General features: G+C 47.6%; 1 protein-coding gene across 1 annotated transcript; it reads right to left on the bottom strand.

The window, feature by feature from the left end:
• Positions 1-6: 6 nt before the first annotated feature.
• Mmp19 (matrix metallopeptidase 19) lies at positions 7-9,114 on the bottom strand. The gene is made up of 9 exons (XM_052753702.1): positions 8,922-9,114; positions 8,406-8,491; positions 5,097-5,227; positions 4,598-4,813; positions 3,612-3,857; positions 2,911-3,030; positions 1,895-2,059; positions 1,615-1,742; positions 7-1,458 (listed from the first exon to the last, which is right to left on the bottom strand). Exons 1-9 carry the CDS (start codon positions 9,009-9,011, stop codon positions 1,060-1,062), a joined length of 1,581 nt encoding a protein of 526 aa, XP_052609662.1. The 5' UTR covers positions 9,012-9,114; the 3' UTR covers positions 7-1,059.
• Positions 9,115-26,497: the final 17,383 nt, after the last annotated feature.

Genomic DNA, 26,497 nt, shown 5'->3' with positions numbered 1-26,497 from the left:
CACGAAGTTAGCCTTTATTAAATACAAATGTGTCAGACCCGTCAGACACTTCACATATAGTATTTCATATAACATAGCAACCCTGTAACATTGATATTAACCTTATTTTGTTAATAGAGAATCCAAGGCTTTACAAGGGTAATTAACTTGCTGAAAGCCACCGTCCAGTGGCTCAAGGATTCCAAAGCCCTTGCTCAGTTTACCTGCTGTGCTGTTTCTTCGGTTTAGGTGGGAAGAACAGAACCCAGGCATCCAGTGGCCCAGCCACTGCCTCCTGTCAGCTAAGGACCCAACTGACAGCCAGGCATGGTCACAGTGCCTTAAATTCTTTAAAAAAAAAAAAAAAAAAAAACACAGAACACAGGGGCTGGAGAGATGGCTCAGCAGTGAAGAGCACTGGCTGCTCTTCCAAAGGACCTGGTTTCAATTCCCAGCACCCACATGGCAGCTCACACCCATCTGTAACTCCAGTTCCAGAGGATCTGACACCCTCACATGGGCACACATGCAGCAAAACACGAATGCACACAAAAATAAAAATAAAAGAATGTCTCCAAAGCGAATTCCAGGAAAGGCGCAAAGCTACACAGAGAAACCCTGTCTCGGAAAAAACCAAAAAAAAAAATAAAAAATAAAAAATAAAAATAAAAGAATGCTATCCAGGCATGGTGGCACATGCCTTTAATCCCAGCACTCAGGAGGCAGAGGCAGGTGGATCTCTGTGAGTCTGAGGCCAGCCTGGTCTACATAGAATATTTCAGGATAGCCATAGCCAGTGCTATGTAGAGAGAGACCTTGTTCAAAAAAAAAAAAAAAAAAAAAACAACCAAAACCCTGATCGACAATTTCCCTCCACCAGAGAATAGATGGCACACTTGAAAGAGCTATATGACAAGGAAAAATGGGAATTTGGGACTAATTCAGAATTAAGGGGGCATCTTCTAGGAGCACAGGAAAATGGTGTCCAGAATTGGAATATTTAGGGGCATGAGGTCTATGGCTAGGGCCAATGCTATAACATCTGCACAATCCTAGTGAGCAGATAACATTGATTAGTTCTTAGGCCCCTAGCGGGGTGACATTAGTGGGGGATGAAAGGGTGGCAGAGTCTGTAGTTGAGGGAGTCATGTCCAAGATTGAGTCCATGGTTGAGGGAGTGGTATCCAAGATGGTGTCTGTGGTGGGGGGAGTAGTGTCCCCAGTTAGCGAGTTAGTGTCTGGAGACTGAGGACGGCAGTGCATCCAGTGTGTGATATTTCTGGGATAGCCCTTTGCCACTCGAAGCTGCTGGTTAAGACGCCAGTAGTCTTTGCCCTTGAAGAAGTAGACTTGGCCGTCTTGCCCGCTCATAGCTGCTGAGGGTTGGTCTGGCACTCCAGTAAACAATTCCTTGATTGGTTTGGGGTAGCGGCTGAAGTCAGTGCTGGCCAGCTCGTCCCATTGCCAGTATCCTGAGCCCTGATTTGGAGTGGGTGAGAAGAAGAGAATGAGATAGCTTAGGACCTCAGAGGCTGATCCAAACTGCAGAAGGTCCCCCTGTAAGGGTGAGACTTGCCCCTCAGTATAAGGCAGCCTGGCCCTCCTCAGAAGAGATTATCCCTGACTTTGCTATACCTTAAAAAGGAACACCTTTTTATTAACAGGCCAATAGAGCGCTGCATCCAGGTTGGGTTCTACTCTGTTGAGTTTCATGGGAAAGCCAGGAGACATCTTGAAACCCACGTACCGCCACACCTTGTTTCCTGAGAATGGTAAAGGAAGAACAAGTTGCCTCTGTCATCAGACGGGAGCTTTCGGTCCCTCTCTCACCCTCTCAGAAGCTTCTCGATGCCCCCTCCCGTTTTCAGCTTTTTAATGACCAGGCCCTTAAGCAAGACCTAAGTACCCCACTTACCCTTGAAGAAATGGATCCATCCTGTTCTAGGAGAGTAGACGGCAGCATCTAGGTTTCCAGGGAGCCCCTCCCAAAGAGCAGACACTCGGAACAAGGGGCCCGGACCTGAATCTGTTACAGTCCACACGTAGTCCCCCTTGAAAGCATAGGTCTTCCCACGGGGTCCTGAGAGCAGAAGCATGTTAACAAGTTTAAAAGATAATGAGTGACCCATGAGTGTCTCAGGTAGTTTCCGGACTGGCCACTGATGGGCCCTTCAAAAATTCACTCAACTTCAAAAAAGGCAGAGAAGGAAGACACAGTGCTGAGTCTCTCCCTTCTTCACAGCCCGCCAGTTAGTCAGCTGTTCCTCTTTGGAGAGCTAGTGCCCCATTCCAGGTAGCTTTAAAATCTTAAAACCAGGTACAAATAAAATCCTCTCTAATAGACATTGCAGCCAATTCCATCTGGCTATGTTTCCACTTTTTTGTTTGTTTGTTTGTTTGTTTGTTTGTTTGTTTGTTTGAGACAGGGTTTCTCTGTATAACAGTCCTGGCTGTCCTGGAACTCGCTCTGTAGACCAGGCTGGCCTTGAACTCACAGAAATTCACCTGCCTCTGCCTCCCAAGCACTGAGATTAAGGGCGTGGACCACTACTGCCCAGCCACGCAGCCCTCTTTTGTTTTGTTTTGTTTTGTTTTTCGAGACAGGGTTTCTCTGTGTAGCTTTGCGCCTTTCCTGGAACTCGCTTTGGAGACCAGGCTGGCCTCGAACTCACAGAGATCCGCCTGGCTCTGCCTCCCGAGTGCTGGGATTAAAGGCATGCGCCACCACCGCCGGGCTCACGCAGCCCTCTTTTAATTTGACTCTGAGCGTTCCCTCTCCATGCTACACATCTTCCCTGGTCACCAGCCTTTTCCTGGGGTCCAGCCCCCAATGCTCCTGCTTTGGTCCCACATCATCCCCATCTGTCCAGGCCCTGGAGTCAATAGACTGCCCTCATTGCCTGTAAACAGCCTATTCGGGAAGGGCCTCACCCAGCATTGTGGCATCCAGTTCACTGCTGCAGGGGTTTGGCATGGGACTGGGTTTCGTGGTCACTGGTGACACAGTGGAAATCTCTTCCTCCTCATCCTCTGTGTCTGGGCTCTTCTTGCCTGCAAAGTGAAGTAAGGCAACGCACTCAGCTTCTCTACCTGTCTGCTGTAAGTTCTGCTCAATGGCCCCACAGAGATGGAAAAGGGAATTCTAAGGAGTTTCCCTTTGTGGTCCGCAATAGACAGGAGACACAGTTTTGTTTTGAGAAGTACCAGAGGGAAGGAAGTTTCCTGAAATGTATATTCTGCATCTTCAAGAATGGGGTTGCCAGGCATGGTGGTGTACACCTTTGATCCCAGCACTAGGCATGTAGAGACAGGAGGGTCTCCATGAGTTTGAATACAGCCTGGACTACATAGCAAGTTCCAGGACAGCTGGAGCAGGATAATAAAGACCCTGTCTCAAAGCAACAGGCAACAATAACAACAAAAGAATTAGGTAGGGTGTGAGGGAAGAAAGTCCAGGAAGGGAGATTAGACATAAGAGTCAAACATAGAGACAGTTTTTGAAGATGAATAGCTTGAAGAACTGGGCAGAGGAAGAGGCGGGGGGGGGGGGGGGGAGCCATTTTACTCCATGAAAGCAACTATTGTCTCCTTGAGCCTAGAGAGATATTAGTCAGACTGACTCTCATGCTCACCATAGAGAGCCTGGATCCCTGCTACATCATCTGGGTGCAGCCTGAAGTAGGGCTGGTAGCCAGCGTAGACAGGAGCCATAAGTGCCTGAGTGTATCGGGAGTGCCCAAGTCCCAAGGCATGGCCCACTTCATGGGCTGCGATGATGCGCAGGTTCACTCCTTGGTAGGTCCCCTCAGTCCAGAATTCATCTTTATCGAAGTGTACACTGCCGAGCTCTGGGATATCAGCATGGGCCAGGACCTTTCCTGGGCAAAGGCAAAGGTAGACGGTAAGGTTAGAGTCGACAGAGCATCATTTGCTGACTATGTACTCAAGCTACGTTCAGATGTGATAACACACCTGTAATCACAGCACTTGGAAGGTGGACACAGGAGGATCAGAAGTTCAAGATCAGCCTCAGCTGCATAATGGGTTTTATGTCAGCCTGGGCTACACAAAATGCAAGATGCACCGCCATAGCTAGCCTAGGTGCTTCTTCCGGACTTCCTAGTCATCAGTCAGGGAAACCCAAAACAAAATCTTCACCTCCCCAGCCACTCCTCTGTGAGCGGGTCTCCTCTCAGGGTGAGGTTTGAGAGAGGAAATGAAAGCCAGGCATAAGATTGAAAGAGGGGAGCTGCTAAGGGCCTGGCTAGACAAGAAACGGCTTCTCTGGGAAACAGTAGAAGGTCAGAGTACCGGGTGTCTTTGGGCAGAACCGACAACCTGAACCTTAAGATCTCAGAGTCCAGCCGGGAGGTGGTAGCGGCGCACGCCTTTAATCCCAGCACTCGGGAGGCAGAGCCAGGCGGGTCTCTGTGAGTTCGAGGCCAGCCTGGTCTACAGAGCGAGATCCAGGAACGGCGCAAAGCTACACAGAGAAACCCTGTCTCGAAAAAAAAAACAAAACAAAAAACAAAAACAAAAAAAAAAAAGATCTCAGCGTCACTGGCTCAAGGAGACAGTGTATTGCTGAGTCTGTTGAAAGTCAAGAACTAGTGCCTACCAGGCCCGTCAAAGGTGTTGGAGCAGTATGGGCTTTGGCGGCCATGGAATGAGAGGCGGATATCAGCCCAACCAGCCTTCACCTCCCGGAAGGTCAGGGGGGCCACGCTGCTCCAGTACTTGAAGGCCTGATGCAGGGCTGCCCGAGCTCTGGAGGGTAAGAGGGTGGAGGGCAGGTTCAAGACGCGGTATGTCAAATGCTTCTTTCTCCAGCGGCCTGGTGAAGGGACCAGAAAGTAAGTTAGAAACACAACCAAGAGAGCTGTTCAGGGTGAGGGTGCCCGCTGCCCTCCATCGCAGGTAACTCAGCAAGTATTACCCACACATCGCAGGTTACTCAGCAAGTATTACCCACACATCGCAGGTTACTCAGCAAGTATTACCCACACATCGCAGGTAACTCAGCAAGTATTACCCACACATCGCAGGTAACTCAGCAAGTATTACCCACACTCAGGGCCAGGCAGCCTTCTCCGTCCCTTCCCAGGCTCAGTCCTCACCCAGAAGCAGGTATTTAAGGGTCTTCTGGTTGAAGGGATCCTCCAGACCACAACGGGGCTGCTTCATGCGGGCCCTTGTGTCATCATCCATCTGACCTGAAACTGGCAGCTGGGATGCTTCCTGGAAAGCTCTAGAAAGAGAGAGAGGCCGGTGCACAAGGGCAGGGCAGGTGGATCTGGAATGGCTGGAAATTGGGGATGGATCTTTGGCCTCCTCCTGCCCGAAATAGTGATAAAGAATGACACAAGGTCTTTAAAGCTGAAGAGGACACTCCAGTCTCTAGTGCTCATAACTGGGGCTTTGTCTTCTAGTCTGTAGAAATGGTGGCACTCCAACTTCATCTCTCCATTTTCAGGATCTTTTGAGGAAGACTGACCTGAAGTATAGCCTTCCTCTCCTTCCTCACATTCTAGCTTTCTAATCTAGCAGGTGAGCAACCCCGCTCACCCCCTGGCCACCCTCTGGAGAGTCTCCCTGCACAGCTGTTGTGCTGCCCTCTGAGGTCCTACCCACTTCAGCCCCGCTGGGCCCTCCTCCCGGCCTGTACTGGGGCAACCTCACCCACCCATGGCCCGTCATAGGGTCTTCTGTCGTAGGACCATAAAGAAAAAGACGGCAGCAGCAAAAATCAGCCAAATACAAAGGAACACAGAATAGAAATAAATAAATAATGAATGAAGCGTCCACAAAAGGGAACATCACACCAAGTCAATCTGTAGCTTTATGCATGCGGTGCCTCCTGTGGGCTGTAAATGTCAGTGTTTTAGCTGTGAAGGAGGAGCATCCAAAGGAGTCTCCAGGCCTTGGAGAATCCACAGGCCATGTTTCTCATTTTGTTTGTTTGTCTTTCCAGGCAAGGTCTCACTCACTCTATAGCCTAGGCTGGCCTCAAACTCACTTTGTAATCCAGGATGGCCTTAAATTCATGGCAATCCTCCTGCCTTAGCCTCCTGAGCACAGGAATTAAAGATATGAGCCACTGTGTCTAGCTGTTTGGGTTTGTTTTTATTTTTAAGATTTATTCTTATTTTATGTGTATCATCAGTGTTTCCTCTGCATGTATGTAAGTATACCACATGTGTGTACTGCCTACAGAGGTCAGGAAAGAGCATTGGATCCCCTTGAACTGGAGTCATAGATAGTTGTGAGCTGCCATGTGGGTGCTTGGAACCAAACCTGGGTCCTCTACAAGAACAGACAGTGATCGTAACCACTGAGTCATCTCTCCAGCTTCATTTGCTTTGTTTTTGAGGCAAGGGCTGGCTAGGTGTGCATGGTGGCTCATCCTGTGATCCCAGCACTTTCGAGGATGAGGCAGGCAGGAGTGAGGATGAACCTCACTCACTACATCGCAGGTTCAGGACCAGCCTGGGCTACACGAGACCCTATTTCAAAAAATCAAAACCGGGAGCTGGAGAAATGGCCCAACGGTTAAGGTGTTGCTTTTACAGAGGACCCGGGTTCAATTCCCAGCATCCACATGGTAGTTCACAACCATCCTTCACTCCAGTTGCAGGGATGCCCTCTTCTGACCAGCTTGGGCACTAAGCATGTACATGGTACACATACATATGTGCATAAAATAAAAATTAATAAACCAGCCGGGCGGTGGTGGCGCACGCCTTTAATCCCAGCACTCGGGAGACAGAGCCAGGCGGATCTCTGTGAGTTCGAGGCCAGCCTGGGCTACCAAGTGAGTTCCAGGAGAGGCGCAAAGCTACACAGAAAAACCCTGTCTCGAAAAACCAAAAAAAAAAAATAAATAAATAAACCAAAAAAATTACATCAAAATGGGCCAGTGAGATGGCTCAGTGGGTTAAAGGACTTGCTGCCAAGCCTGAGTACGTAAATTCAATCCCCAGGCCCCACATGGTGGAAGGAGAGAACTGGATCTCCAAATATGTACCATGGGATGTGTGCACACACCCACACAAATAAATAAATGTAATAAGAAACTGTAAAACCACTCGGGAGGCAGAGGCAGGCAAATCTCTGTGAGTTCAAGGCCAGCCTGGTCTACAAAGCGAGTTCCAGGAAAGGTGCAAAGCTACACAGAGAAACCCTGTCTCAAAAAACCAAAAAAAAAAAAAAAAGAAAGAAAGAAAGAAAGAAAGAAACTGTAAAACAAGCAGCCCTAATTAAACTCAGTGGGTCATAGAGAAAATAGAAGAGGATCTTGTTTGGGGAAGAGACTCAGGAGGAATGGAAGGGAGATGATAGAGCAATGGGGTGAATGACACACGTGTGCACACACACACACACACACATACACGGACACACACACAGGCGCACACACGCACACATACATACGTGTGTGTGTGTGTGTGTGTGTGTGTGTGTGTGTGTATGAAATCATCAAAAATAATTTAAAGGTGTAATGACAGGGACTCCAGCTCAGCATGGTGGTTCACACCTCTAACTATAGCATAGTAGAGGCTGAGGCAGCAGGATTGCAAGGAGTTCCAAGCCAGTCTAAGCTACAGTGTGAGACTGGGATCAAAAAGTAATAATAAAAATTAAAAAAAAAAAGATAAATACTCAACGTGTGGTCCAAGCTAGCCTCCAGCTCTTTTGCTAAAATTTTTGTTCTTAACTGAACGGTGGTGGCGCATGTCTTTAATCCCAGCACTCAGGAGGTAGGAGGCAGAGGCCAGTGAATCTCTATGAGTTCTAGGCCAGCTTGGTCTACAGAGCAAATTCCAGGACAGTTGGGGCTACCCAGAGGGACCCTGTCTCTGGGGGGAAAAAAAAGGATTTTCATTCTTGTGTGTGTTTCTATGAGTAAATGTTGTTAACATACGTTTGGGTGCCTAAGGAAGCCTAAAGAGGGCATCAGATCATTCGGAGCTGGAGTCACAGGAGGCCGTGAGCTTCCTGGTGTTGGTGCTGGTCCTCTGTAAGAGCATCAAGTACTCTTAACTGCTGAGCCATCCTTCCAGGATTTCATCGTTTCCACTTCTCCCTTTTTAAGGCAGTGTCTCACTGTATAGCTTTAGCTGTCCTGGAACTCTCTGTGTAGCCCAGGCTGGCCTCACACTCACAGAGATCTGCCTGCCTCTGCCTCCCGAGTGCCGGGAATCTGGAACTAAAGGCGTGGACCATCACACCCGACTCTTCTTTGCCTCCCCAGGACTGAGATCACAGCTGTGTGCCACCACACCTGATCTGTGGGCTCCTCCTCCTGATTCTCCATCTCACCTAGACAGATCCCTGCTGTGGATTAGGGTCAGGCAGAGGTGAGCCTGGGAGAGGGGAGGACTTGACACCTCCGATAGGAAAGCATGTACCTTGTGACCTTAGAGTCTCACCTTAGGGCCTCTGTGATATCTTCCAGCCTGAAGTCATCAGCTCCTTCCAGAGGCTTCTGTAGATACCCATACTGCAACAGGTAATCCTACAATGCCATGCAGGTTGAAAGAGGTTTAGTCTCGGGGTACAGCTTCCGAGTGACGGAACAGAAGCAGAGCATGGTGGCGCACACCTTTAATCCCAGCACTCGGGAAATGGAAGCAGGCAGGTCTCTGTGAGTTCAAGGACAGCCTGGTCTACATAGTGAGTTCCAGACCAGGCAGGGCTACACAGGGGGACCCTGTCTTAAACAAACAATCCAAATGACCTAACAGACCCATGAGGAGAGAAGGGGACAGATACGAAAGGACTGATGCGTGAGTGAGGGGGCCTCCGATGGAACAAGGAGAAGAGCAGGAGGTGGGCAACATAGATCAGGGTGCCGAGGAAATAGGGAGAGGCAGGTAGGTTGTAGGGCAAGAGGGAAACCTAGAGAAGACTATAGCGTGCTAATCCCTGTCAATCAGGGGACTCACCAAGACTGCCTCCTTCTCTGTAGGCCCCAGAGCCCGGCCTGAGACTGTCATGGGAAGTAAGAAGGCCAGCCACAACTGTTGCCAGTCCATGGTCCCAGCGGACAAGAGCTCCAGCGGTTGCCTGAGCCCTCTGACCTGAGACTTCTGGGAGCCTGGAGGAGCAGCCCTAGGCCGGGGACTCTTACCTCCAAGGTCTTCGCTGTCAGCCTCTGGTCCTCTTTATAAACCATCTGTGGGGAGCAGTGGGAGGTGACTCAGCCCAGAGAGATGTTGCAACTCATCATTAACTCCTGCCCTACCAAAGAAGAGCGGAAGCCAAAAAAGCCCCTAATACTCCTTCCCCCAGAGCCCTCTGCCGGAGACCAGATGACTTTCTGTACTGCTCTGGGGTCTGCCTCCTGGAGGGGTGAAAGCCAGAATCTCTAGACAGATTAGGACAGGACCAGGGCTGCCCCCTAGAGTTGGACATTCCCGCTCCTGGGGGATCTGGGGCCAGCAGAGCCCTCAGCTTCACATGTCCATTTGCTCCTGACAAGGGAAAATCAATCAGAGCGAAGAGGTAGGAGGCAGTGTGAGTTCCAAGTGAAAGGGTCAAAGGTGAGACCTGCCTCTCTGGATTTGTTGTTGTTATTTGAGACAGGAAGCATCTCTCTACATATTCCTGGCTGGCCTGGAACTCCCTATGTAGACCAGGCTGGCCTGAAACTCCCTATGTAGACCAGGCTGGCCTGGAACTTCCTATGTAGACCAGGCTGGCCTGGAACTCCCTATGTAGACCAGGCTGGCCTGGAACTCCCTATGTAGACCAGGCTGGCCTGGAACTCACAGAGCCACCACATCCAACTTTGAGGTCTGTTTCTTTGCAACTAAGATCAAGTGGGGAGTTTATTTTAAGCCGGAATCTAGCTTCGCGGCCCAGGCTGACCTTGAGCTCTACATCAAGGCTTCTTAAACATTTGCCATTTGTGACTCTTTTTGCTAAAGAAAAAAAATTTTACCAGATATATTGTTTATAAAATAAGTATTACAGGGACTGGAGACCTGGCTCAGCAGTTGAGAGAACTTGCTGCTCTTGTAGACAGGCCCCGAGTTCTGCTCCTGCCACAGATGCCTCCTCCACAATACCGCACACAAACGGCATAACACAAGCATACGAATTTTATGTGTTTTGTTGTTGCTGCTGCTGTTGTTTGGTTTGGTTTGGTTTGGTTTCGAGACAGGGTTTCTCTGTGTAGCCCTGGATATCCTAGAACTATAATATTAGCACTTATGAGTTGAAGGAAGATCAAAAGTTCAAAGTCATCCTTAACTATATAGCAAGTTCTAGGCCAGCTTTTAGCTATGAGATCCTGCCTCAAAATTTTAAATACATAATTAAAGCAATTTTTTTTTTTTTTTTTGGTTTTTCGAGACAGGGTTTCTCTGTGCAGCTTTGCGCCTTTCCTGGATCTCACGCTGTAGACCAGGCTGGCCTCGAACTCACAGAGATCCGCCTGCCTCTGCCTCCCGAGTGCTGGGATTAAAGGCGTGCGCCACCACCACCTGGCTGTTTTATTACTGTGAAGGAAGAATTATTCCAGTCTTGGGGGGACAGGGGCACATGGTGGCACATGCCTTTAATCCCAATACTAAGAAAGCTAAAGCAGGAAGATCTGTATGAGTTTGAGGCCTCTTGGTCTACCTAGCAAGTTTGAGGCCAGCCAGGGCTTTGAAGAGAGACCCTGTCTAAAAAAAAAAAAAGGTGAAGGAGGAAAGAAAGAAAGGGAGGGAGGAAGAGAAGGAGGAATGAAGGAAGGAAGGGAGGGAGGCAGGGAGGGAGGGAGGGAGGGAGGGAGGCAGGGAGGGAGGGAGAAAGGAAGGAAGGAAAAGGGGAGGGGACTGCAGAGATGACTCAGTGGTTAAGAGCATTTATTATTCTTTCAGAGGACCCAGGTTCAATTCCCAGCACCACATGGTGACTTACAACTGTGGTTGGTATATTGTGCACCCCAATAAACTTCTCTGGGGGTCAGAGAACAGAACAGCTACTATATTAAACATAGGTTTAGGCAGTGGTAGCACACACCTTTAATCCTAGCATTCCGGAGGCAAAGATCCGTCTGGATCTCTATGAGTTCAAAGCCACACTGGATGTTTCTGGATCTCTATGAGTTCAAAGCCACACTGGATGTTTCTGTATCTCTGTGAATTCAAAGCCAGGCATGGTAACACACATTTTTAATCCCAGGAAGTGATGGCAGGAAGCAGAAAGGTATATAAGGCGTGAGGAGCAGGAACTAGAGCCTTTTTTAAGCTTTTAGCTTTTAGCAGCAGTTCAGCTGAGATTCATTTGGATGAGGATTCAGAGACTTTCAGGCTGAGTAAACAAGATCAGCTGAGGAACTGGCAAGGTGAGGTGGCTGTGGTTTGTTCTGCTTCTCTGATCTTTCAGCGTTCACCTCAATACCTGGCTCCGAGTTTGTTTTTATGAATAAGACCCTTTAAGATTCGTGTTACATCATAACCATCTATAATTCCAGCTCCAGGGGATTCAACTCCCTCTTCTGGTCCCTGAACACACCACACCAGGCACCCAAGTGCACAGACACACATGCAGGCAAAACATTCACACACATAAAATTAAAATATAAATGTGGAATATTCCTTTACACTGTGTGAATATATGTTGCTGTGATTGGTTTAATAAAGAAGCTGATTGGCCAATAGCTCGGCTGGATTTTCAGGGCGGAGAGAATTCTGGGAAGAAGGGTGGAGTCAGAGGAGCCGCCAACGCCAAGGAGACAGGGGGAGGAAACAGATGAAAGAGAGGTAACTCCACATGGCAGAATGTAGATCAATAGAAATGGGTTAATTAAGTTGTAAGAGCTAGTTAATAATAAGCTTGAGCTATCGACCCAGCATTTATAATTAATAATAAGGCTCTATGTGGTTATTTGGGAGTGACTGACCAGACACAGAGAAACTCCATCTACATATAGATGTTTTAATTTTAAAAGGGAGAGAGGCAGGGCTTGAAGTGCTGCTTAGCCTGGCCCTGAAGGTCAGGGCTCAAATGATCCGCTGTGGCCTCCAAAGTACTGAGACTACCTGAACTGCCACCCTAGCTTTTTGTTTTGTTTATCTAGATATTAATTTTTTTTAGTTAAAATTACATTTAGTTACGTGTGTGTATGTGTGTGGGAAAGCAGGTGGAGGTCAAGACAACTTTCAGGGGTCCATTCTCTCCTTCCACTGTGGTTTCCAGGAATGTAACTCAGGTTTGTGTTATAAGAGGAGATGGAGTGCCCGAGGGAAGCTTGAGCATGGCCATGGAGAACCTAACTGGCCTGTTACCTGGTTCTCTAACACGTGCTCTTCCGCACACCACACAAACTCTTGAGTTTTGTTCCAGCCCTTTGGTTTGTTTTCTTTGAGACAAGGTCTCACTATGTAGCCCGGGGTTGGTCTGGAACTCTGGGATTACAGGGATGCACCACCAGCATCCCTGGCTAACACTGCATCCATTGTCTCCCCATCAAAGTCAAACCCCTGCATCCTGGGTGACATGTGGGGACACTCACCACTGTAACGACGAGGAAGAACAAGCACATTCTTGATGCACAGTGAGGAAGGTACGGGGATGGGGGATAGGTCAAATTCTTGTTTGCGGTAGGTCCTCATTTCTGACCCATTCCCTCTCTCTGGGACCTCCCACTCCAGGATAGAGGTAGGGGAATACTCCTGACTAATTGCCCTCAGTGATGTTGGACCCATGTGACCCAGCACCCAGATGGGTAAGATTTGGGTGACTAAGTCCCAATTGTGACAGAAAGAATACAGAGAACCTCAGAAGGTATCATCAGGCTCAGTACACCCAGGAGATGATGGCATTTGGGAACAGCCACAACTCAGCCCCCTGCAAGGCTCCTCCTCATCTCTCCTCTGTCTTTCTAGTCCTCACCGAGTTACTCACTGTGGCTATGGCAGGCCTAAGGGTACAACCACATTCCAGAAACCAAAGCGTCAGGTGAGGGCTGAGCAGGTGGTGGAAGCTGCCGAACGGTTTGCCTCCTTTAAGTCTTAGCGCGTTAAGTTGTCACCTCTTTACCGGAAAGGAGTGCATCTCTAGTGAGCCGCTTCAGGCAACACAGCTGGGAAACACCGGTGTCACAGACTCCAACGACATCTGCACATCGCTCTTCAGTTTCCCGGAAAGTTAACGTAAACAAATAAAACCCCTGGAACCAGGAGCTGTAGTCAGGGTCTGTGTTCAAGCGCAGGATGACTAATTCCGCTACCACTCTGTGTCATGACCACCCCTGCCTACAGCCCCCACCTCTGAGCCAGGCTGACCCTGCTTTTTTTTCCCCCCTCTGAATGTGTCATTTCTCACTGGGGGAGTTTTGGGAATGTGTGCAAAGGGTTAGGACTTGTGGCAAGCCTGTTCTAAAAAGAGAAGTTGGCTTTGAGAGAAGGAACTCCGTTGACTTGTTGCTCACTCTCTTCCTGTAAACTGGTGTCTCTCTATCCACAGACTATGGCAGAAGACATTTATATAGATGGCTTTTTTTGTTTTGTTTTGTTTTTAGTATAGATATGCTTTTTAACTAAACAGTATCAGAGAGCAATAGGGAGACTTCTGGGAGTATTTTTCTAGTGACCAAAGGTCATGGGCTACGGGCAAGAGACAAAAGCATGTAGTGGTCTCTAGGCCCATGAGAAGCAAGTTTCTTAGCCCCTTCTGAGGGCACTTACCCTGTGGAGGTTGCCAGATGTTGGGCATCTGAGTAGATTAAGGGCAAGTCCAGATAGGCTACGGATACAGCTCAGTGGTAGCACATTTGCTTGACGTGAATGGGGCCCAGAGTTTGCCCCAGCAGTGCAGACTAAAAGGCAAATCTCATTCTGAACCTGAGAATTGTAGGGGTGAAAAAAAAGTGCATGTGGGACTGGCGAGATGGCTTAGAAGGAAAGGCCCCTGCCCCTGAGCCTGACAACCAGAGTTGGGTTCCCAGGGCCCCCATGGTGAGCGGAGAAGACCTATTGGTGGAAGTGTCTTCTGACCTACATTGCAGGTTGCTACACATGGTACCTACAAATACAATACATCAACAAATAGAGGATGGGTAGGTAGATAGATAGACAGACAGACAGATAGATGATAGGGAGGTAGATACATACACACACACACACACACACACACACACACACATACATACATACATGCATACATACATATATAAATACATCTTTAAAAACTGTGTTTGGAACAAGTTAAGGCTGTCTAGATCCAGACCTTGACATGTGGAAAGTTGAGAGGGGGCTAGCCTGTGGTTTATTTTCCCTGAGGGAGTTAGGAGAAAAGTCTTCCATGACTAGTGAGGTTAAGTTCATCAGTCTGTTACCCTGGAAACCTGTATTTATCTGAGTATCCCTCCCCCCGCCCCACACACACACTCCTTTAATTAGTCATCAGTTTCTAGAAGCCATATGGAAAGTGATGACCAGGACTGTGCACAGCTGGAACGGGTTAGTGTCCGAGGAAGTGGGAGGGGCTTAGGAGGGATGATTCAGGGACTGGGCAGGCACATTCTGTTCCCATGATGCCCCAGACTTCAACACTGCCAAATCCTGTATCTTCAGTTCTTCCCAAAGCATGAAGAGTCGAGATCTGCTCCCCTTCACCTACTCATCGAAGACTCCCTTGCTGGGGAATTGCTGGGAGCCTGTAGTAGACTTCCAGGCAGCACAGTGCCCACTGCCAGAGGAGATAGCGCCTGCTCCAGGAACAGGGAGTAAGGGACGAAGAAGGTAGTTCGGGGCTCTCACTTTCTGGGATGGCACGGAACAGATAACCCAACAGGGTTTTGCTCCTTCTGGGAACGCTGACCATTTCTTTCACAAAATGCTGGTCTGCATTGATTTTATGTGGGAAAGCACTTTGGCCTTTTGTCCTCTCTCTCTCTCTGTGACCCCAGGAAACAGTTCTGTCATGACGTTGGAAAATGTTTGGCTCCCCTTCTGTTGACAAAGGTTCACTAGGGAGCTGGCCAAGAAAGAGTCCCGGACAGGCCTCCACTTTCGCAGAGGACTATGGGGATGGAGGAGGCGGCTCTGTTCCTCCAGGTCAGCAACTAGAGAGCATGCTGTTGGGGAGCTCAGATTGCTAGAAGGGAGAGGTAATGGCCGGTCCCCTTTACCTCGGTTTTGTCCCTAACACTTAAAGGGGAGACGGCATTCACCAGTGGGCTCCTGTTGTTGCATTTTGATTCATTAATTTGGCGTTGGGAGCAAGGTTGATATTCTGGACAGACTCATTCTATCCATAGAAAAGCAAAAGAGGACTTAAAAGTACCACAGGGGCCAGGTCTGTTGGTCCACAGGTGTGATCTCAGCAGCACTTGTGATCAGGAATTCAAAGTACTCCTCAGTTTCACGGTGAGTTTGGCACCGGCTTAGATGGGTCAGTGGTTGAGAGGACTGGGTTCCATTCCCAGCACCTGCATAAAAGCTCACAATCGGGCTGGAGAGACGGCTCAACGGTTAAGAGCACTGGCTGCTCTTCCAGAGGTCCTGAGTTCAACTCCCAGCAACCACATGGTGGCTCGCAACCACCTGTAATGAGATCTGGCGCCCTCTTCTGGCCATGCAGGCAGAACACTGTATGTGTAATAAATAAATCTTTAAAAAAAAAAAAAAAAAAAGCTCACAATCGTCTGTAATTCCAGTTCCAGGGGATCTGATACCCTCTCTGACCTCCGCAAGCACCAGACATGCAAGTGGTGTACAGAACACACACGCTGGCACAACACCCATACACATAAGGTAGAAAATAAATAAATCTGAGCCGGGCGGTGGTGGCGCACACCTTAATCCCAGCACTCGGGAGGCAGAGGCAAGCGGATCTCTGTGAGTTCGAGGCCAGCCTGGGCTACATGGTGAATTCCAGGACAGCCAGGGATACACAGTGAGGCCCTGTCTAGAAAATTCAATAAATAAGGATTTGAAAATAAATACAAAGCAAAAATAAAGAGAAAGAGAAGAAAAGAGAGCAGATGCTAACGGGATGTGATTCCAGCTTGAGTTCAGGCTCACACAGCCCCTTGGCTGACCAGGAAATAGTTTTTTGTTTGTTTTGGGGGTTGATTTTGATTTTGAAATCTCATTTATTTCTTCTCCCTTTCCCACCTCCTGCTTCTCCCTCCCCCCACCCCCTTCTAGACAGGGTTTCTCTGTGTAGCCCTGGCTGTCCAGGAATTCATTCTGTAGAACAGACTGGCTATGAACCCAGAGATTCACCTGCCTCTACCTCCTGAGTGCTGGGATTAAAGGCTCAGGCCACCACTGCCGGGCTCTTTTTTTTTTTTTTTTTTTTTTAGATTTATTTATTTATTTTATTTATTTTTTTTTTTTTTTTGGTTTTTCGAGACAGGGTTTCTCTGTGTAGCTTTGTGCCTTTCCTGGAACTCACTTGGTAGTCCAGGCTGGCCTCGAACTCACAGAGATCCGCCTGGCTCTGCCTCCCGAGTGCTGGGATTAAAGGCGTGCGCCACCACCGCCCGGCTAGATTTATTTATTTATTTTACATGAGTGCTCTAGCTGCATGTACAACTTTTTGCCAGAAAAAGGCATCAGCTCTCCACTATAGATGGTTGTGAGCCACCCTGTGGTTGCTGGGAATTGAACTCAGGTCCTCTGGAAGAGCAGCCAGTGCTCTTAACCACTGAGCCATCTCTCCAGCCCTACTCTTCTCTCTTTTTTTTCTTCTAATTGAGACATAATCTTACTATGTAGTCCAGGCTGCCAAGGAATTTGAGATCCTCTCCCTCAACTTCCCAAGCGCTAGAACTTCAGTCACAAACTACCCACCTGTCCCTTATTGTCCATTTCTTAACAAACCCTCAGTCAGGGTTGGGGAGATGGCTACCAGGAAAGTGTTTGCCTTGCAAGCACAAGGACCTGTGAACCCATGGAAAGAAACACAGGTGCAGGAGCCTGGAGTGATGGGTCATAGGTTAAAATCAGTGGTCCTTTTAACCAGGCGGTGGTGGCCTTTAATCCCAGGACTCGGAGGCAGAGGCAGTCAGATCTTCGTGAGTTTGAGGCTAGCCTGGTCTATGAGTTCCAGGACAGCAACAACTACAGAGAAACTCTTGCCTTGAGAAAAAAAAAATGCACAGTACCTGAAGTAGAAGAATCCCAAGTGTCTTAGGGTTTCTACTGCTGCACAGAAACACTGTGAGCAGCATGCAAGTTAGGGGGGAGAGGGCGTATTTGGCTTACACTTCCATATTGCTATTTATCAGCAAAGGGAGTCAAGACAGGAACTGAAGCAGGGCAGGAACCTGAAGGAAGGAGCTGATGCAGAGGCCAAGGAGGGGTGCTGCTTACTGGCTTGCTTGCTCAGCCCGCTTCCTTATAGAACCCAGGACCACCATCCCAGGGGTGGCACCATCTGTGATGGGCTCTTCCTCACTCCTCACTGATCACTCGCTGAGGAAATACCTTGCAGCTGGATCCCATGCAGGTGTTTTCTCGGTTGAGGCTCCTTCCTCAGCTTGTGTCAAGTTGACATTAAACCAGCCAGTACACCAAGTTTCAGGCCAGTCTGAGTTTCCTGGTGAGTTCAAGGACAGCCTGGGATACATAGCAAGACCATATCACACAAACAATAACACACACACACACACACACACACACACACACACACACACACACTTGTATGCTGTATTGGAGGAGGCTTAGTGTGTAAAATACTTGCAAAGTAAGCACAGAGACTAGAGTTTGGATAATCACACTTATAAATCCTAGTGACCCATCTGTAACCCCATTGCTGGAAAGGCAGAGACAGGGCATCCCTGGAGTAAGTTGCCTACCTAGATCAGCCAAATTAGCTGGGAATTCTGGGCTCAATTGAGAGATCTCACTTCCATATATAAGGTGGAAAGTGATCAAGGAAAACACAATACATCACCCTCTGACTTCCCATGCATATGCACACAAACATGTGAATACACATGCTTGCACATACCTGTACACATGCAAAAATCCACTGTGATGTATTTGTGCATGTGTTTAAATGAAGATGTTACAGAACTGTCCGCCTATTTTCTTTTTAAAAAGACTTAATGTGTATGAGTGTTTTGCCTGTATATATGTACGTGTACTATATATGTCCTTAATGCCCACAGAAGTCAGAAGAGCGTGTCTGATCCCCTGGAACTGAATTAAGGATGGCCATAAACCACCATATGGGTCCTGGGAATCAAACCTGGGTCCTCTGAAAGAGTACAAAGTGCTCTTAACCACTGAGCTCTCTCTCTAGGCCCCCATCTACTGTCTTTGAAGTCATGACAAAAGCCATGAGTCATCAGGAAGGATACACTGAGAGGAAAAGAACTCAGAGAGCTTTGTAAACCAAACATTGGAATGGGTGGAGAATATCCACTTGATCTCTTGCCATAGACTAAAGCATGGCCATGGTGGTCAATAACACTGAGAACTGATCTGCAAGGGTCTTAATCTCCTGCCATGGGACTGAAAACGGCGGCCAGCGGCAAAAAGGGCATCAAGCAGAAGTGAATGGTCAAGCCTGGTGGCATGGGCTGGGACAGCAGGATATCAAATTCAAGGTCAGCTTGGGCTACGTAGTGAGGTATGCTGGGAGATGGCTCCATGGGTAAAAGTGATTGCCGTGCAATCTTGAGGACCAACATTCTGATCCCCAGAACCCACATAGCAAGTCCATAATCTCAGTGTTCCTATGTGTGGTGGTTTGAATGAGAATGGCCCCCGTAGGCTCAAATATTTGAATGCTCAGTCCCTAGTGGGTGGAACTGCTTGGGAAGGACTAGGAGGTGGGGCCTTGTTGGAGGAGATGTGTCACTAGGGGTGGGCTTTGAGGTTTCAGAAACCAACATTGTTCCCAATTAGATCTCTCTCTCTCTCTCTCTCTCTCTCTCTCTCTCTCTCTCTCTCTCTCTCTCTCTCTCCCTCATGGTTGTGTCTCAAAACGTAAGTTTTCAGTTACTGCTCCAGCACCATGCCTGCCTGCTGCCATGCTTCCCAGTCATAATGGTCACAGAACTCTAGCTCTTTGGAATCACGAGACCCCAAATTAAATGCTTTCTTTTAAGTTGCCTTGGTCTTGGTATTCACGACAACAGCAGGAAAGTAAGTAAGACATACAGGAAGAGGAAAAGTGGACATTAGAATTCCTGAACCCTCACACCTCATGTAGCTCAAGTTGACTTTTGACTCACGGTGTAGTTAAAGGTGTCCTTTAACTTCAAATATTTCTGCCTCTGTCTCCCAGCACAAGCATGTGACATCAAGCTTAATATTTCTTTGTTGTGCTTTGGTTTTTTGATTTTGGCTACAGTGTCTTGAGACAAGGTCTCACTATGTATTTTTTAAAATTATTTTATGTGCATTTGTGTTTTGCCTGCATGTATGTCTGTTGTGAGGGTGTCAGATCCCTTGGAAATGGAGTTACAGACAGTTGTGAGCCACCACATGGTTGCTGAGAATTGAACTTGGATCCTTTGGAAGAGCAGTCAGTGCTCTTAACCACTGAGCCATCTCTCCAGTCACCCTCACTATGTATTTTTTTTTTCCGGTTTTTCGAGACAGGGTTTCTCTGTGTAGCTTTGCGCCTTTCCTGGGACTCACTTGGTAGCCCAGGCTGGCCTCGAACTCACAGAGATCCGCCTGCCTCTGCCTCCAGAGTGCTGGGACTAAAGGCGTGCGCCACCACCGCCCGGCCTCACTATGTATTTTGACTGGCTTGGAATTTACTGTAGAAATCAGGCTGGGAGCCAGGCAGTGGTGGTGCATACCTTTGATCCCAGCACTCTGTGAGTTCGAGGCCAGCCTAGTCTACAGAGCAAGTTCCAAGACAGGCACCAAAGCTACACAGAGAAACCCTGTCTCAAAACCAAAAACAGCAACAGAAAAAGAAATCAGACTGGGCTCAAACTTGAGTTATCTTTCCAATCACTGCCACCTGGATTGCTGGGATTGTAGACATGCACCATCACTCCCAACTCAGACCTTTTAAATTCATGCCTATGTGGACAGTTTACAAAGAGTCCACAAAATATCTTTTAATCATTTTATGTGTATGAGTGTTTTGTCTGCACGCATGTCTGTGCACCACATGTATGCCTGGTGCCCAAGACTGTGTGAGCCTCCATGTGGGCACTGGAAATGGAACCTGAGTCCTGTGCAAGAATAACAAATGCTCTTAACCACTGAGCCAATTCTCCAGCCATAAACTTATTTCTTTTTTTTTCTTTCTTTTTTTTTTTTTTTTTTTTTTTTTGTGTGTGTGTGTGTGTGAAGGTGTCAGATCCCCCAGAACTGGAGTTACAGACAGTTGTAAGCTGCCATGTGGGTGCTGGGGATTGAACCCGGGTCCTCTGGACCAATAGTCAGTGCTCTTAACTACTGAGCCATCTCTCCAGCCCTTATTTTTATTGTGCATGTCATGGTGCATGTGTGGAAGTCAGAGGACAAATTGCTGGAGTTGGTTCTCTCCTTCCACCAAGTGGGTTAATTTTGAAGAGAGAAGAGAGATGTAGACACCACCTCCTGAAGTTCTTGGGAGACTAAATGGAAAAGACTGTCCAGCATAATAAGTCTATTTATAATCAAAGCATGCAAGAGGATCAAGAGCTTAAGGTCATCCTCAGTTACACAGTGAAGTTTTTTATGGTAGCCTGTGCTAAATGAAACCCCACCTCAGAAGACTGGGAGGGATGTAAGATCTGTCAGCAGGTAAAGGTGTTTTCGGCCAACCCTGACAACCTGCGTTCAATCCCCTGGACTGGCAGAAGGAGAACTGACTCCCACAAGATGTCCTCTGAGTGGTACTCATACACTCCCGCACACATACACACACAATAAATAAATGTAGATTTTACAAGTTTTTATAGAGGAGAGAATAAACCTATCTGCTGCTTTGAAAACAGGCAGGACGAGGATAATTTCCAAACAACTGGCCTCTCAGTACCACCTAGTGGACAGCTAAAAACAATACAGGCTCTGATCCCAAATGACCAGTCCTAAAATAGCTCACTTCCAAATTCCTAGAACCTTTGCTACCTACACATGATGGGGAGACCATAATGAAGGAGAAGTGTGGAGTAGCCCCCCAGCCTCGGGAATAGAAAAGAAAGCCAGGAGTTAAGGTGCCTTTTCATAAGCTACATTTGGGGAACTGAGTAAGTTCCAGAGAAAGTGATGCTTTATTCCCTCATTATTGGTTATAGCAGTGGCTTTGGGACTTTGAACATATATGTACACATACATTACTTATTACACACACACATACATTACTTACACACACACACACACACACACACACACACACACACACACCCATACACGGGGCACATATTATGGGCTGAATTATACTCTTACTGTGATAGTATTTAGAAGCAAGACTTTAAGGCAATAATTAGATTTAAACAAGGTCATGAGATAGGGTGCCCTTGATAGGATTTATCAAAGGGGATTCTAGGATGATAAACTCAGGAAAGACCATATGACAGTACATAAGAGGGCAGCTACATGCAAGGCAAAATGAGAAACCTCTCGGGATTGAAATACTGGTTGTAATTTTTTCAACTGATTTTGTAGGGGAAGTAAAGTTTCTCCTTTATACTCTTCTTGCTTGTTAACTTGATGCATTTGGGAAGAGGGAATCTCAATTGAGGAATTGCCTACTTCAGATCAGCCTATGGGCATGTCTGTGGGGCATTTTCCTTAGGAAAATTGGAGAAGGTCCTAGGTGAGTGGTTCTCAAACTGTGGGTGGAGACCCCTTGGGAGGGTCGAATAACCCTTTCATGGGGGTCACTAAAGACCATGGGAAAACACAGACGTTTATAATCCACAACAGTAGCAAAACTGCAATTATGGAGTAGCAGTGGAAATAATTTTATGGTTGTGGGTCCCAACAACAGGAGAAACTGTATTAAGAAGTCACAGCATTAGACAGGAGCACCGTTCCAGGTGGTCCTGGCTTGTATAAGAAATTGAGCGCAGCAGAAAGGCAGGGAACAAGCCAGTAAGCAGCATTCGTCTCTCTGGTTGTGTTGCTGTTAGTGATTGGTTGGTTGGTTTGGTTTGGTTTGGTTTGGTTTGGTTTGGTTTGTTGGTTGGTTGTTTGGTTTGGTTTGGTTGGTTTGGTTGGTTGGTTGGTTGATTGGTTGGTTTGGTTGGTTTGGTTGGTTGGTTGGTTGGTTGGGTTTTGTTGTTTTGAGACTGGATCTTACTATGTAGTTCTGGATGGCCTAGAATTCACCACATAAACAAAGCTGAATTTGAGCTCAGAAATCGTTCTTCCTCTTCCTCCCAGGTGCTGTGATAAGGGCATGGACCACCATGCCTGGCTCCTGTGTGACCTTGAGTTCATGCCTTGACTTCTCTTGATAGGCTATAGACTAAATGAAGTAACCCCTTCCTTCCTCAAGTTGGTTTTGGTCGGTGTTTTATCACAGCAACAGAAAGTGACCTAGAGCGGCTCTCTCCCAGTCTGACTGGACCTGAAAATCAAGTCAGCATCAGAACAGCAGATGAGAGCACCCGGGGTGTACTCAGTTATGTTTACGTGTGCATGGGGCACCTTCACACGGGCAATGAGGACACAAAGAAGCCGCTAGGGCCAGAAGCTTGTAATATTAGGTTAAAGTCAACTGTGAAAATGAGAGGAGAGGAGAGGTGGGGCAGTTATTGGGAAATGGGAATAAGAGAAAATAGGTTAGTTTAATAAACTTTACTTTTTGTTTTTTGTTTGTTTGTTTGTTTTCCGAGACAGGGTTTCTCTGTGTAACAGCCCTGGCTGTCCTGGAACTCGCTTTGTAGACCAAGCTGGGCTCAAACTCAGAGATCCACCTGCTTCTGCCTCCCAGTGCTGGGATCAAAGGTGTGTGCCACCATGCCCAGCTTTGGGTTGGTTTTTGTTGTTATTTGTTTGTTTACTGAGTCTTATGGCTTCAAACTCACTATTTGGTCAAGGATGACTTGAACTTCTGATCCTCCTGGATTCCTCTTCCAAGAGCTGGGAATACAGACATGTGCCACCACACCTGTATAATAGGTTTTGCTAATAGGTTTTGTTGGTGATAGAGTTCTCTCAGTCCCAATTCCCCATCTCTGGTGACAAGAATGTCTCCTTCCTCCTGGAAGGAGGTACCTTCACCTTGTGCCTTATCTTCGGCTTTCAGGAAGAAAAGGGAAAACAAAAAGCACCAGTATTGTATTTTCTTCAACTTAAAATACCCCGTATGCTAAAGTGGCATATTTCAGTATGGTCTGCTCTAAATTCACCAGCTTCATGGGCCATGTTCTTCTATGAAAGGTAACAGGCCCATTTGAAACTGAAAGCAAGTTTGGCACAGAGCTGTCATACCACTAAGACCTTCAAATACAGGCCAGGTCTTCACTGCCGGACTTTCATGAGGTGTTTGCTAGTCACATTATTCAAATTCCATCCTTGCTGGGCATGGAGGTACATGCCCATAGTCCTAACACTAGGGGTGTTGATGTAGGAGGATGCTTGAGGCCAGTTTAGGTAACTAACATAGAAAGGCCCAATCTAGGGGCCTGGGCATAAGTCTTTAATCCCAGCATTCAGGAGGCAGAGGCAGGCAGATTTCTGAGTTTTAGGCCACCCTGGTCTAAAGAGTAAGTTCCTGGACAGCCAGGGGTACACAAAGAGACCTTGTCTCAAAAAAGAAAAAAAAAACTATTATGATTATATTGGGAAGTGGGCCTCTGGGAGGTGATTAAATCATGAAGGCAGAGAATGGGGTCATTGTCTTTATAAAAGAAGTCCTGGGGAACCACCTTGTCTCTCCTCTACCCTGTGAGGACACTCTGAGAAGGGACATTTTTTGAAGCGGAAAAACAGGCTCTTACCAGATACCAAAACTCCAGAGCGCTATCTTGAGTTTCCCAGCCTCCAAACTACGAGGGGTAAATCTCTGTCATCTGAAAGACCCATAGCCTATGAGGCACTAGTTGTGACAGCGGCCCAAATAGACTGAGACAGCCACTGTTCTTACACAGTAACTACTTTTGAGTCGCTGAGACCAAAACACCTGGCAGCAACAACTCAAGCAAAGAAAGGTTTACTTTGGTTCATAGTGTCGGTGGACTGCGGTGGGGAAGGCACGGGTGTGGTCACGTGTGGCAGAGGCTATTCACATCGAAGTCAGCCAAGGAGCAGAAAGCAGGACAGGAGCCAGGCACAGCCTTCAAGGGCCTGTCCCTTCACCAGCTTGGCCTCTCTCCCATAGGTGTTACAGCCTCCCAGAGAGCTACAGCAGCTGTGGAAAAGGCATTCAAAACATGAGCCTTTGGGGAACCCTCCAGATAACTGTAACACCAGAATAAATTCTCTTAGCGACTCCTCGGCATGTTACTACCACATAGTGTGGTAGTTTGAATGAGATGCCCCCCAATAGCCTCATGTATCTGAATGCTTGGTCCCCGGTGGGTGGAACTGCCGCAGAAGACACTTGTTGGGGGAGATGTGTCACTGGGGCTGGGCTTTGAGGTTTCAAAAGCCCTGATCATTCCCAGTTGGCTCTCTTCTGCGCCATACGCTCTCAGTTCCTGCTCGGGTGCTGTGCCTGCCTGCCTGCCTGCCTGCTACCATGCTCCCTGCCATGATGGTCACTGGCTCTCTAACTAACCTTCTGAGACGGTCAGCCCCACTTGACTCTTCTAGAAGTTGCCTCATCATAGAAATTGAAAAGTAAAGTAACTGAAACACATAGCAGTTAATTACACCTGATATCTTTAAAAAAAATTTTTTCCCCCTTTGAGACATGATCTTACAATGTAGCCCTGGCTGGCCTAGAACTTGCTAGGTAGAGTAGGCTGGCCTGAAACTCTGAGTCCTGAATACTGGGGTTAAAGGTGTGTACCACCATACCTGGCTTCTATGTGGTTTTAATAAAGGATTTTTATCAGTACTGCATAAATGAGGTTAAGAACATCCTGCTCTTGCAGAGGTCTAAATTCAGTTACCAGCACCCACTTCAGACAGCTCACAACCACCTGTAATTCCAACTCCACTTACACAGACACACGCAAGTATAAAAATAAATCCTTAAAAACGATTCTTTTTTTGTTGTTTTTCAAGACAGGGTTTCTCTGTGTAGCTTTGGCACCTTTCCTGGATCTTGCTCTGTAGACCAGGCTGGCCTCAAACTCACAGAGATATGCCTGGCTCTGCCTCCTGAGTGCTGGGACTAAAGGTGTGCGCCACAGCCACCTGCCATGATTCATTCTAATTTTGAGGCAGTCTAAGGCAGCTGAGGATGTCCTTTATTTTTTAATTTTTAAATCTTATGGGGGGGGTCTTAGAGTTTCTATTACTGAGATGAAACATCATGATCAAAGCAACGTGGGGAGGAAAGGGTTTATGTGGCTCACACTTCCACATCACTGTTCATCACTGAAGGAAGTCGGGACAGGACTCACACAGGGCAGGAACCTGGAGTCAGGAGCTGATGCAGAGGCCGTGGAGGGAGCTGCTTCCTGGCTTGCTCAGTCTGCTTTCTTTCTTTTTTTTTTTTTAAAAGATTTATTTATTTATTTTGTATATAGTGTTCTGTCTGAATGTATGTCTGCACTGCATACCAGAAGAGGGCACCAGAACACATTATAGATGGCTGTGAGCCACCATGTGGGTACTAGGAATTGAACCCAGGTCCTCTGGAAGAGCAGCCAGTGTCTGAGCCATCTCTCCAGCCCCACCAGCCTCCTTTCTTATAGAACGCAGGACCACCAGCCCAGGGAAAGCACCATCCATTAAGAAAATGCCTAAAGGCTTGCCAACAGCCTGATTTTATAGAGGCGTTTTCTTGAGGTCCCCTCCTCTCAGATGACTTCAGCTTGTGTCAAGCTGACATAAAACTACCCAGCACCGGGGGTGGGGTGGTGGGGGTGGGGGGGTGGTGATGATGTCAGGCAGATTACTACACCCAGGAATCCTGCAAAGCAGACGTGTCTCCTTAGAGACAACCTTTACTCTCTTAAAAATTTGTCTCAGCCGGGGTGGTGGTGGCGCACGCCTTTACTCCCAGCACTCGGGAGGCAGAGGCAGGCGGATCTGTGTGAGTTCGAGGCCAGCCTGGGCGAGATCCAGGACAGGCTCCAAAGCTACACAGAGAAACCCTGTCTCGAAAAACAAAACAAAACAGAACAAAAGTCTCACATTAGCAGTGAAGACTCAGGTATCGCCCTGAATTAAGATGTCCTGCCTCTGCTCTCAGGGTGCTAAGACTGCAGGCTTGTGCCCTGTGTTTTATATTGTGGGAATTACCCAGGGCTTCATACACACCAGGTAGGTACTCTGCCCACCTTCACCCTCACCCCACCCTTCAGGAACTTATACATGTATGATGTGTATGTGCATCACACATGCAAGATATCAGAAACTATGTATAAAGTCATTGTTGTGTTCCTACAAAAGGGAACTCAGGCTTTTGGTCTCTCATTGGTCCCAGTCAAGTACTGATTATTAGCTGTGTTCTTTTCTGTGCATGGTTCAAAGCCTTATTTCAGCCGGATATTTGAGAA

This window comes from Peromyscus californicus, unplaced genomic scaffold (genome assembly GCF_007827085.1).
Source record: "Peromyscus californicus insignis strain IS unplaced genomic scaffold, ASM782708v3 Scaffold_24__1_contigs__length_46423439, whole genome shotgun sequence".
Taxonomy (NCBI): domain Eukaryota; kingdom Metazoa; phylum Chordata; class Mammalia; order Rodentia; family Cricetidae; genus Peromyscus; species Peromyscus californicus.
Note: the sequence above shows the minus strand (reverse complement) of the source record. Positions and strands in the feature narration are given on the sequence as shown.

What these genes read in the sequence shown, in the direction of transcription:
- Mmp19 (XM_052753702.1), bottom strand. Translation starts at nt 9,011, where the DNA reads ATGGACTGGCAACAGTTGTGGCTGGCCTTCTTACTTCCCATGACAGTC. An exon ending in ATGGATCCATTTCTTCAAGG is followed by an intron (nt 1,743 to 1,894) that starts GTAAGTGGGGTA and finishes TACCATTCTCAG; the next exon opens with GAAACAAGGTGTGGCGGTAC. An exon ending in AAAAGGTGTTCCTTTTTAAG is followed by an intron (nt 1,459 to 1,614) that starts GTATAGCAAAGT and finishes ACTCCAAATCAG; the next exon opens with GGCTCAGGATACTGGCAATG.